This window comes from Elephantulus edwardii, unplaced genomic scaffold (assembly GCF_000299155.1).
Source record: "Elephantulus edwardii isolate Elephantulus edwardi_28Jun2011 unplaced genomic scaffold, EleEdw1.0 scaffold00036, whole genome shotgun sequence".
Taxonomy (NCBI): domain Eukaryota; kingdom Metazoa; phylum Chordata; class Mammalia; order Macroscelidea; family Macroscelididae; genus Elephantulus; species Elephantulus edwardii.
The window spans coordinates 21187787-21200024 of NW_006399786.1; the positions used below are offsets into that span (position 1 = coordinate 21187787).

The 12238-nt window shown below is 41.6% G+C and overlaps 1 protein-coding gene across 1 annotated transcript in view; it reads left to right on the forward strand.

Moving 5' to 3' along the window:
- Nucleotides 1-1037: 1037 nt before the first annotated feature.
- Nucleotides 1038-12238, forward strand: part of TMEM64 (transmembrane protein 64) — a 138525-nt gene continuing 127324 nt past the window's right edge. The window contains exon 1 of the mRNA XM_006884630.1: nucleotides 1038-1102. Within this exon, the coding sequence (XP_006884692.1) occupies nucleotides 1038-1102 (65 nt within the window). The remainder of the gene's footprint in view (nucleotides 1103-12238) is intronic.

Here is a 12238-nt window from a genome sequence, read left to right on the forward strand (position 1 = left end):
ACTGTGCTTTAAAAAGATTATTCTGGGAGCGTTGTTTCCTTTTACAGTATTAACTGTATTGCTGTCTTTTCTTAGAGACGAGGATGGTGAAACTCCACCTCTCACACTTTAGCGTGTTGTCAGGAGGGGCCAGTGCTTGGAACAAAACATCAGGGTGGGACAGGCAGAGGGTTAGAGAAAGTGGAAGACCCTCAACAAAGACAGTACCAGTGGGCTTCAGTGTGGTTGGCGATTGTGGGAGTGGTGCAGCTTGGGGTCGAGTTTGTTGTTCATAGAATTGTTATGGGTCACAGTTGACTTGATGGCACGTCACAACAACACGGGAGGAGCTTGCCCACTTTTCTCCCATGAAACTGCTGGTGAATTTGAACTGCCAGGGAGGCGCTGTCTCTGGGGTTAGAAGTGTAATTCACTAGGAACTGTATAGTTCAAAACCAAGCCGAGCTGGTCAACTCGTCAAATGGATACTGACTGCTCAAATCACTGATGAAGAAAAACCACTTGAAAAGGAAGAGAAGGAGCACCGGTCATGTACATCAACGTTACCGAGTTTGCAAAAATGAAATAGTACCTCTTCCTGCCTCTGGATGAAGGATTCCATAGGTTTTTCGGCAACAAGTGTGTGAAGTCTGGCCCTTCTGGTTTTTCTTCTTTTTTTTTTTCTTCTTTCTTAAATTCAGCATTGCAGGAAGTAGTATTTTTGTGCCAATCCCATGGCAACAGGAACAGGTGATGAAGAAGGCTTTCTCTGCTTATAAATGAAGAACTGGAAAATAATCAGTAGTCATCGCTCAAAAGCAGGGAACCGTTTCTAACACTTTAGTAAAAAGCTTTTTTTTTTTTTACCGTTGCTGCAGGTGAACGATATTTCCTGCACTTGAAGCTCAGCTTCGTCCCTCTAATGGCCTGGCAAGAAGAAAACATAAATTATTAAACAACCAACTGGTCATCATTCCTATTTTTGTTTTGGTTTGGTTTTTTAGGACTTCTGTATGAAAAGCATGAGGTTATAACTGACTTCTCCTTTTAATGGAAACATGGTGTTAGCAGAAGGCTCTAGCAGCAGTGGGGAGCAATTAGATTCCATTCACAGGCAGATTCGGTAGAAATTCTACAAAGCGGAGACCAGGTACATTTTTAGTTTTATTTTTATGTCGACACCGTACATTTTTTTTTTTTTTTGGAAATTTGTTTTCACACATTATTTGCCTGAAACACAGATGCTGTCCTACTCTATCTAATGTCACAAACATGAGACAGAAGACAGGAGGGAGGAAATATATCCTCTCACCACTTCTTTGTTGCAAGGGCTTGAAATAAAAACACATAAAAATAAAGAAACATAATTCTTCATTTGAGCTCTCAGGCTTCCTCTGATAAGACTTTGACTGGAAGATACTTCTTGCGTTTCAGGAGATGATAGCCTTGTAAGAATATATTACATTTCAGTCTGTCTCATGGAATGATTATCTAAACCATTTCAGACAGCCAGGAATCTATCATATTTATATTTTTCAGAATTGTAGAGGAGGCTGGGCTTCAGATCAATGACTCGGAATCCTTTTAGTCACTATAGTAGACAGTTTTATTACCACTCAGAGTCCAAACTTGCTTTCTTATTTCAGGGCATGATGTGGATCTTGATCAGAGCAGGGCCTTTCAAAAAGGAGAAAGAGAATCTGCCTGCATCCCATGGTGAATGGAACAGGAACAGTAATCTGGCCCAGACAATTATTTTAAAAAGTTGAAAACCATAAATTTCAGACGCATTGTCATTAAGCCACTTCTGAATCATCACTCACTCACTCATTACTGTCCAGTAGCTACTAACTCACAGAAAACCCTAGAAAAATCTAGCAGGTTTTCTGAGGCCATAAATTGCACTGAGGAAAACTGCCTGTCCTGCTCACGAGGAGAACATGGTAGATAAGAACTGCCAGAGAATCATGGCCGTTGGGTTAGTACTGCAACTCCCTACCGATACCAGAACCCCTAATTCTGACGCCTGGTGACTGTGTGAGACAGAGAGACCTCTGAAAGGATTTCCAGGGTGTCAGGTGTCACGGAGGTAGATTGCCACCTTTCTCCTTTGGAATGGCAGGTGGGTTTGAACTATCCACCTTTCAGTTAGGAATCTAGCATAGAATCACTGCAGCAGCCTCTCCAAGGAAGATTACTCCTAGACAGATGTATAACCTTGGAAATTTTGTAGAGCAGTTCTGCCCTAAAGTACCGTGGGCCCAGACAATAAGATGCCCCATTTGGGACTTTAATTCAGGATCAAGGACCCCCCTCCAAAAAAAATGAAGGACACACTTGAAGTTTATTAATGGTGGTAGGGGAAGGGTAGCAATGTCCAGTGGCTTTTTAGTCATTTAAACTTTGCCAGCAGAGGAGCCTAACTAGTCTAAGTGAACTGGGGTGACTTCCACAGCCTTGGGTTTCAACCTTGAGCTGCACTCTTCCTATGAATTTCTCAAGTAGCCCAGTGCCCTTCCACTAACAGTTGTTTTGTGTCAGAGTTGGTTTCGTGGCTTGACCCAAGAACTCTGAAAAACTTACCCTAATTGTCTCCTAAAAATCCATTGCTGTTCAGTCAATTAAGGAGCCTGGTGGTACAGTGAGTGGCTCTGGTGACCTAGTTCTGAGGATGTCATGCTACTAATTAAAAGGCTGCATCTCCAGTGATTCGGATCCATCAGTTGCCCCACAGGAGAGAGATGGCAGTCTCTCCCAGCTAAAATTTACAGCCTCCATGCAGTGGTGCTCTCAGTTGGAATGGACTTGATGGAAGTGAGAGAAAGGTGGTGTTGTTACTGAATTTGATGGCTAACCATTAGGTCAGTGGTTCAAATCTACCAACTGCTCCATAAAGTGCAAGAGAAGTCAGTCTGCCTCTGTAAAATTTTCTGGGAGTTTTCTCTGTTCATAGGACCACTATGAGCTAAATCAACTGAGTAGAACTGAGTCAAGTCCAGTGGCTTCAGCTCATAACAACGCCACGTGCCTCACACTAGAGCCGTGTTCCATAAAGTTACCAATGGCTGCAATCTTAATAGAAGTAGATTGCCAGGCATTTCTTAGCCAGGATGAATCAGAGCTGCTGTTTTTTTAGGTCATCGGGGCAAGTTAAGCTATAAGGAGGGGGAAAAGATAACTAATTAAAATGTTAATTAATTAAAAATAGTGGGTAAAATGTTAATTAATTATGTTCAAACATGTGTTGGGTGCCTGCTTTAAACCAGGCGACTGATGGAGATAGAAGATGATAAAAAGATTGGTGTTGGCCTGGTGGAAAATATGCAACTTTAGAAGATACTTCTAAAATTTTTATTTATTTGAACATTTTATTGTAGCTTTGGTAAAATGTCACAGAGCAAACTAGTTTTTCATGCAACTAATGATACACGTTTGTTTCCTGATGTAGGATCCCCCCCAATGTCACTGCACTCTTCCCATTTCCTTCCTGGGTTTCCTATTTCCACACGTTCTTTCCCACGCCTTCCTTGCCTCTAAGCTTTGTTGGGACACATACCACTCCTTCAGTCTCCCATGATTGCCTCCACTGAAGAGCATATTCTTTCCTGGGTGGGATTCCAAGGCTGTAAATTGCACAGGAGGACATTGCCATCTTTCTTTCAAGGAGCCAGTAGTGAATTAAAACTGCCCAAGAAGTACAACCTTTGGGTTAGCAGCCCAACTCCCTGCAGAGGAGACCACCAACACAGGCCTTGTCTATTGTTTAAGCTCAGGGGTAAGTTCAGCCTTGAAGGGTGTCTTGAGGTCATAGTTTCTGTGGTCTTTCCACCAGACTTTCTCAAACCAGTAAGCCTGGTCTTATTTTATGTTTTTGAAATGCCTTATTTTTTAAGGAGACACCATTTTACTAGATATTTTAATAGAGAGAGACAAGCGAGATATGTGGGGTTTGCAGAGTGCTGAGGGAGGACAGAGGACTTCTCATAGTAAAGGCCATAGGCCAAACTTTCTTAACTAATAATGGCTATATTCCTATGAGGTATTTTGCCTCAAGGATAGAATTTTTATGTTATGTCACTCCATGGCTTGGTTCAACTTAAGACTTTTCCATCTTGAAAAAGCAAACACGCCTCAAGCACACTTAACCTACACAGCCAAACTCAATGGTATCAAGTCGATTCTGACTGATGGTGACCTTCCTTCAGTTTCTGAGGCTGCTTTACACAGACAACTGCTTTATCCTTCTCCTGCAGGCCAGTAGGTAGATTTGAACCAACAACCCACTAGAGGGTCAGCTATGGGATGGTTCTGACTCAAGGGTACATAACAACACAAAGGCTGGTCATTGTGATCCTAGCGACACTGTGGCTTTATCACCCTGCTGTGAGGTCAGAGAGACTGCATGCCAGGTAAGTGCATCATTCAGTGCTTAGCAGAAAAGAAGGGTCCAGTAAGCAGAGGCAGCATTTACCACTGTCAAAGTTGCTGTGTGAGAAACCCAAACCCATACCACTGACTCTGGCTTCTTGTTAGATGCTATCAAGTCAACTATGATTCATAATGACTCTATGAACACCAGATGTGAGGCTGGTCCTGTCCTGGGCCACCTTCACGCTCTCTGTACTCAAGCCCGTTAGCGTAGTCACTGTGCAGTCCGTCTCCCAGCATGATATTCCTCTCTAAGACAGCCATTTCTTGGAAGGGAAATTTGCCCAAAGTGAGTGATACTTGCCTGGCAGGCGCACTCTGGTTGTACTTCCTTCAAGACAGATCTCTTCTTTGTTCTTTCGGCAGTCCATGGTGATACATTGAATACTCTTCATGAACACCACAACTCACAAGTTGTAGCAACTCTTAATAGCATAGAGTAAGACTAGCCAGGAGAATTTCCAAGGCTTTAAATATTCAAGAAAGGAAACTGATTCATCCTTGACCTATGGAATGACAGCTGGTTTGAACTGCCGACTCTCTGGTTAGCAGTAGAATGCTTTACCCACCACATCACCAGGCTTCTTGGACTACTGTATGTTGATGTCAGGTACTGTACGATCGGCTCTGATTCATAATGACTCTATGGACGACAGAACAAAGCCCTGCCTGATGCTGTGCCACAGCTCTGCATTATTCTTGCCCCTTCCTTCTTGGATCTCTTATCCTGGCTTTGGTTAAGTTAGTTTCTGCACGTGTCCTTCTTCCTCTGTTTAATCTTCCTCGTGGGATTTTCTAATTCCTTTAGTCTTTTAAGTGTTAGTTAATATTTCCGAAACGGTGTCCCTAGTCTCCCCTGTTATTATCCAGTTCACATTCCCACTGGCTGATGAGCATCCCTGGTGGTACCTGGCTCACTTGCTCGATAGGCTGTAAATGAATGGACAGTGATGTGAGTCGGCTCAGTTGTGCCTTGAAAAAAGTCTTGGTGATTTACCTCTGAAAAAGCAGCCACAGAGAATCCTGTGGAGCACAGTTCTGCTCTGAAACACATATAGTCACTAACAACCAAACCCCAACAGAACTCAAGTTCATTACCATTGCACTGGAACGGACTCATCACTGACCCTCCATAGGTTTCCAAGACTGTAAATCACACAGGAGGACTTTCCCACCTTTTTCCCCAAGGAGTTGATGGTGGATTCAAACTACCAGAGAGTCGTACCTCCTCTGAGTTAGCACAGCTCCCTGCAAATTAGGCCACAGAGTTTTCGAGACAGTCCCTAGAAATCAGAAATCAATTTAATGGTATTTGTTTTTTGGGTTTGTTAGTTTTGTTTTTATAGGCTGATGACCATGTAGGCAGCTCATTGCTTCTAGTCTGTAGATTCAAATGTCAGGGGCCAGAGCACAGCTTTGCTTCCTGGATTCCCTAGGCATCTCAAATTGAACTTACTTAAAAATGAATGCCTCTTCATTTTCCAAGTTACCCTATATTATTTTTGGTGAATAATGTCACCGTCTGTGAGTCACCCTAAACAGAAACCCAAGAATAACCTGGCACTCCTTTTCTGAATGCCCCTCACCCTTCCTCTATTCTTTCTTCCATCTCTTTCAATCCATCACCAAGAATTCGTTTGGAATCCACACCCTCCTCTCCGTTCCCATTGTCTCATGGGAGACCAGATCATTGTCACCTATGACTTGAACTTGTGCCACAGCCTCCTGATTAGCATCCTTGCCTCTAGTCTGTCTCCTTCTAATTTACACCTGACATTTTTGATGTCATAAGCCTTTCAAGATGCATCTTTAAGCAGAACACATAGCTGCACAACACCCTGTAGAGACTCATCCCGCCTTTATAATAAGATCACCCTCTATCCATAGGGAGCTCTGATGGCCCAGCGGTAAGGAACTATGCTGCCAACCTGAAGACATGCAGTTCAAGTCCCCTAGTGGCTCCACAGGAGAAAGATGAGAAGTCTCCTCCCGTACGGTTTACTGTCTGAAAATCCGCTGGATGGTCAACTATGGGTCGGTTTCAACTCCATGGTATATAACTAATGGTCTAAACAATTGCACCATTGGAATTTTAATATGGTTCATGGAACACAAAAGGAAGAGGAAATTTCTTAATGACAGTCAAAAAAGACAGTGAGTATAGTGTTCAGTGGCTTCCAACCCAATGACATCTCTTTCCACTTCCAGAGTCCACGTTCCTACCCTATCCTCCAGCCAAGAAGCATTATTGGAGTGGAATGGATAGTTAAGCAAACAGAATCAGATATTCAAAAAACCTGTGCTCAAATATTAGCCTCCCCTCTTATTGTCTGTATGACTTTGAACATGCTATTTTCCTTCTATTTTTCTAAACTCTCAAATACAAATAAGGATACCTTCTGTGCCTAGTTTAGATGAAGGTACAGTTAAATAAAGCATGCAAGACATGGTAGCAGGAATCCTACACAAAAATAATGGCACACAAATGCGGGCTATTTATCATTACTTGCAGATCCCTGCATCACATTGTTCTCCCAAGCTCGTGGGCTATTATTGCCTTTAGCATTCTCTACACAGAATACACATTCTTTCTTAATTTTCCCATCACTTAGCTGAGTTTTAAGAATCAACTCAGATACCTCTTTTTCCCTAAATAGCCTTTCCTACACCTCCTTGCCTGCCAATCCCCAGTGCTGGCTGTTTGCCCTCCTCATATCCATGTATCTAATCACACTTTAAAAAAAAACACAATAGTAACTTTTGCAGATGGCACAACCTTGCTTCCTGAAACTGAGGAGAAACTGAAGCACTTGCTGCAGAAAGTCAAGGACTGTAGTCTTCAATACAATTTGAAGGTCAACATCAAGAAGACAAAGACTCGCAACACTTGGCCAATTGGCAGCACCATAATGGATGGAGAAGAGATTGAGGTCGTTAACAGTTACAGCTTGCTTTGCTCCATAGTCAACACTCTTGGCACCAGCAGGCAGGAAATCAAAAGATTAATTGCATTAGGTAAATCTGCTATCAGGGACCTTTCCAGAGTACTGAAAAGCAAAAATGTCAGTCTAGAGACTAAGGTGTGCATGATCCAGGCTAATTACTTGATATGCATAAGAGAGCTGGGCAGTGACTAAGGATGACAAAAGAAAAATTGATGCCTTTGAGTTATGGATCTGGAAAAGAGTCATGCACTGCCAAGAAAACAAGTAGGTCTGTCTTGGAGAAAGTGAAACCAAGTTTCTCCTTGGAGGCTAGGATTTTGAAGCTCTGTCTTACATATTTTGGGCATGTGGCCAGAAGAGACATGCTCGAAGAGTGGAGGGACAGTGCAGGAGAAGAAGCGCCTGGATTAGATGGGTTGATAGAGTAACTAGGGCAATGAGGGTAGGTGTGTCGGAGTCAGTGAGACTGGCTCAGGACAAGGCAGGCTTCCGAGCTGTTGTACATAGGGTTGCTATGAGTCACAGGCGACTCCACGGCCATAACAACAATAACTACCTCCTAGCACTCTTGAGATACTTGAGAGTAGAAAATAATATTGTTCTATCTGTATTTTATGCCTGATATCTAGTAAATACTCAACAAAGACATTCCAATATGTGGACGAAGAAAATAAGGAAAATTAAATAACTCATACATTAAATACAAGAATTAGAGAGAGTGGATATATATTGCTTTTGTTACATGTTTTGACTCATTGCTCTTATGTACAACAGAGCAACTCTACCAGGGAAATGAGAGGAATTCTGGCAATTATGTATAGAACTTCTAAGTATCTGCCTTGTATCATTACCACAATATCTACTGTGCTTAAACCCATTGTTGTACTCACTGTGCCAATCTACCTCATTGGTAATCTTCCTCTTTTTTATTGACTCTTCATTTTTCCCAGAAGACTTCTTTCTTCAGGGACCTTCCTGACAACAAGCCCAGAGTCTGTGCCATGGATTTTCACCACCCCTACTTCCAAGGAGCACTTAGGGGCACATCTTCCAAGACACATGTGATTGATTGGAACACTCTATGAATAGGTATACTAACTGCTTTTTTTTGTTTTATTGCTCATTACCATAAATATAAGGTTTTAAAGAAAGATACAGAGACAAAGTGGAAGGCCTTATAATCGAGAGTGCGATTTGTAAGCCTGGGCTGCTAGAACTGGGTACCAGCCAACTGACCAAGTATCTGTTTAAGGAAACTTGGTAGAGTCATCCTTATCTCTCCCTAAAAGAGAAAAGTTAGACTTTCATGAACTTAAAAATGGTTTTAGAAATATACAAACCAAATCGTTTTCCACTGAGTCGATCCCAACTCATGTTGACCTTAGATGAACCACAGCAGAACTGTGCTCCAGAGGATTGTCAGTGGCTGATATTTAGGAAGTAAATGGGTGGACTTTGAACTTCTAACCTCTACATAGCAGCTAAGCATTTAACCATTGTTGTTGTTGTATGTCATTGCATAGCTGACCTTTTGAGAGGCAATGAATTGTATGTGAAGAGATTGCCCATCCTTCTCCTGCAGAGTAGCTGGTGGATTCGAACCCAGCGCCTTTGGGGTTGCAGGACAGCTTCTTATCTCTAGGCCACCAGAACTCCCTTAACCATTTACACCACCCAGGATTCCTCAGAAGCCACAGAAAATAGCTATTATCATTTCAGTGTTTATCAACACTTTTTGAAAATTCAGAATTTCAGGAAGGTGAGAGAGGAATTCTGGCAATTGTGTGTGGAACTCCCAAGTAGCTTAATCAGGCCCTAGAAACAAGCTCCATTCCTTTCAGGTGGGACACCTGGATTCTGGGGAACTTCCCAATCAGTGGCAGCAGGGGAAAGATGCGGGACCTCTTGACCCACCTTGCCATCGTGAGAGTCATCCCACCTGTGTGGCCTTTCATCTTCTCCTTTTTCATGGTCAAATCATAGAAAATGCACTTTTAGGATTTCCATGCAATTGATGAGAATAGATAGAAGTTTGCCTTTGAGCGCTGGCTCGGCAGGTTCTGTCACGTCCATTACTCTGCTTCCAGGATTGAGTGCTGCTCAAGATGCAGAGAAGCCACAGTGGGTAATGCCTGAATAAAGCAATAACCAGCACACAGTAGGATCATGATTATGTGTGCCGCATTCTGAACTTCAGTAACCTTGAGGAGACGGGAATAAAAGAAGCAGACAGACACACACTAACATGAATGCTGGCAAAGTGCTTCCATAGCAGTTAAATAATTGTGGTTGTTATGTGCCGCCGAGTCGTTTGCGACTCACAGCGACCCTGTGTACAACAGCCCTAAACCCTGCTCTATCCTGTGCCAATCGCATTGCCTCTGACACTCCCATCCCGATTACCCCAGCCACTGAATCAATCCACCTCATAGAGGGAGGGGGGAAAAATATCCATTTTCACTGTGTTTAGCATTTTGTCCTTTTGTTTTTTCCCCATGGGATAACGGGCTGCAGTCATACTTTTGACATTTCCCTTTAAAAGCTCAAATTAGCCTCTAATGTACTATATACGAAAAGGCTGACCACTTAGCACTTTCCTGAAAACAGAGGTTGCAAAAGCAGACAGAAATATGTATGTAACTTGGTTTGTTGGTGAGCCAAGAGTATTTGAAACAATTTTTCAAGTGTTTTTATTTCTTATTAGATTTATGTAATTCTTTTTCCAGCACAGAAGACTTGAAAACTAAATTTTAATCATACAGCGGTTCTAATAGACATTCCAGACCTCGCAACATAAACCTCTTTTAATATTTTTTTTTCCATGAAGAAAACTAGTCTTTTTGGACTGTGGAGTTCTCTTGAGGTAAGTAGATTCAATTCTGTGAAACACAATATAAAAATACAGCATTGTAGATTGTTATATACTCTTAAAGTAATTCAAGTCTATGTAAGCACAATATAAAATACACCATGTTGTTTACATCTAAGGGAAGTTTTCAAAAGAGTCTAATTTGTGGAAGCAATTTACTGACTGAATTACACTTGGAAAATTCTCAGAGCTTAACAATAGTAATGACTCTCTCCTCCTTATTTCCTTACCACCTTTAAATGTGTCTGGTAGAGGAAAAGAGACATACCAACTAAATATTGGCAATGCCAATCATATTCTTTAAATAGGTAAAAGAGGAATGGCAAAGGATACACTGACAAAGGAGATTAATCGGAACTGGCTTTGACAAGCACTGTGGCAATGGAACAATTAAAACTGTCCTTCAAGGGGAAAAAAAAAGGGGAAGGGGTAGAGAAAATAGTGCAACAATGAATGAATGGAAATCCAAAATCTCTGTAAATTGTTCATTAAAATTAATAAAATTTAATAAAGAATTTAAAAAATAAATAGGTAAAAGAAAAATTGTAATAATGTGAAAGAAACCCTATTCTACTAGCTTTGACATCTGATTTCTAAGGAAGAAGTTGGACTTTTTGGTTTATTCTCTTAAATCAATCATCTATTGTTAAGGATTGAATTGTGTCACTCACATGGACATGCACATGTATACCAAGATGAAATATGGAAGCTGTGTAATGACTTCTCCTATGATAAACCAAATAGTTTTAAAAGGATTAAGGGTGAAATACAAAATCCTTTAATTCCATCACATCCCTAATATGATGTAAGGATGAATTTCCCTAGGATGTGACCTGTAATATCTTCTATGCCACAAGAATGAAAAAGAAAGTTAGCCTTAGGTAGGGAGGACCTCAGTACCACCAAGAAATAATCACCAGCAAGGGAATCTTTTTGCATCTGGACCTCTGTGTTAGGAAACTCCTTGACATGGGGGTGGAGGGTGGGGACCAAAACGCATGGAGATCTCCAAGTAACAATGGGCTTACAAATCAAATGTTATGGAAAACAAGGATCAGCCTCCACTAAAACAGATACTGTGATTTTGGACTTCTCACCTCCTAAAAGGCAAGATTTCTGTTTGCTATGAGACACCTGACCTGTCTTTGTGATAGCAGCACTATACAACTAAGATACCTATCCTTCAATGATTTAGGTTAAAAAGAATAACAACTTGCATTGTTAGCCTAAAAATTAGCTTTTTTAAAGACATTAAGTTAGCTCTTTCTAGCTTTCTAGTCACCAGCTACCTTACCTGCACACACATGGTCTTGCAAATCAGCATAGTTTTGAAATCAATAGCTGTTGGAGTATGTAAGAGAAAGAGTGCTTCGCATAATGAGTAGCAAGATTTGAGGCAGTAAGACTTGAGGAAGACTGGAGCAAGACCCTAATGAAAATGAGACCCTGTGGTGATAGTGGTGGAAAGACTGTGGCATTGTTATGAAGAAACTGGCAAAGTGTGACCTGACACTTCTTGCATTTGTTCTGGCCACAGGTAAAGGTTTTTGCTATTCTTGCCTATAATTGAAGGAGACTTAAATCTACTCTGAGGCAAACCTTGCTGGATAATTTGGATTTGACTGCTGAACTGAAACCAGAGCCTAGTCTAGTTGAGTGTGTCATGGGATTGTTGGGCTATAACTTGGATTTGTGCTGGTATTCTTTGTCGTGTCCACTCTCAAATTCCTTCCCTAATAAACTGTGAATCTGTGAGTTAGCAACGAATAAGCAAACTTCTTGCTGCTTCTGTAGCTCTAGAGTCACCATGGGGCTGGGCAACCCACTCGTTATCTACTTTCTTCTCTGGGGCAGTGAGGGGCTGTGCTATTCGTATTCCCTCTGGCCCTTTCAGAGAGATGCTCATGACCCTGTGCCCCCATTTCCCGTTTTCTGCTCATTAGATAAACTGCCTTTCATTTTTACTATCAGAAGTCTCCATAATGCTGTGTTGTTGTTGTTGTTGTTGTTATGTGCC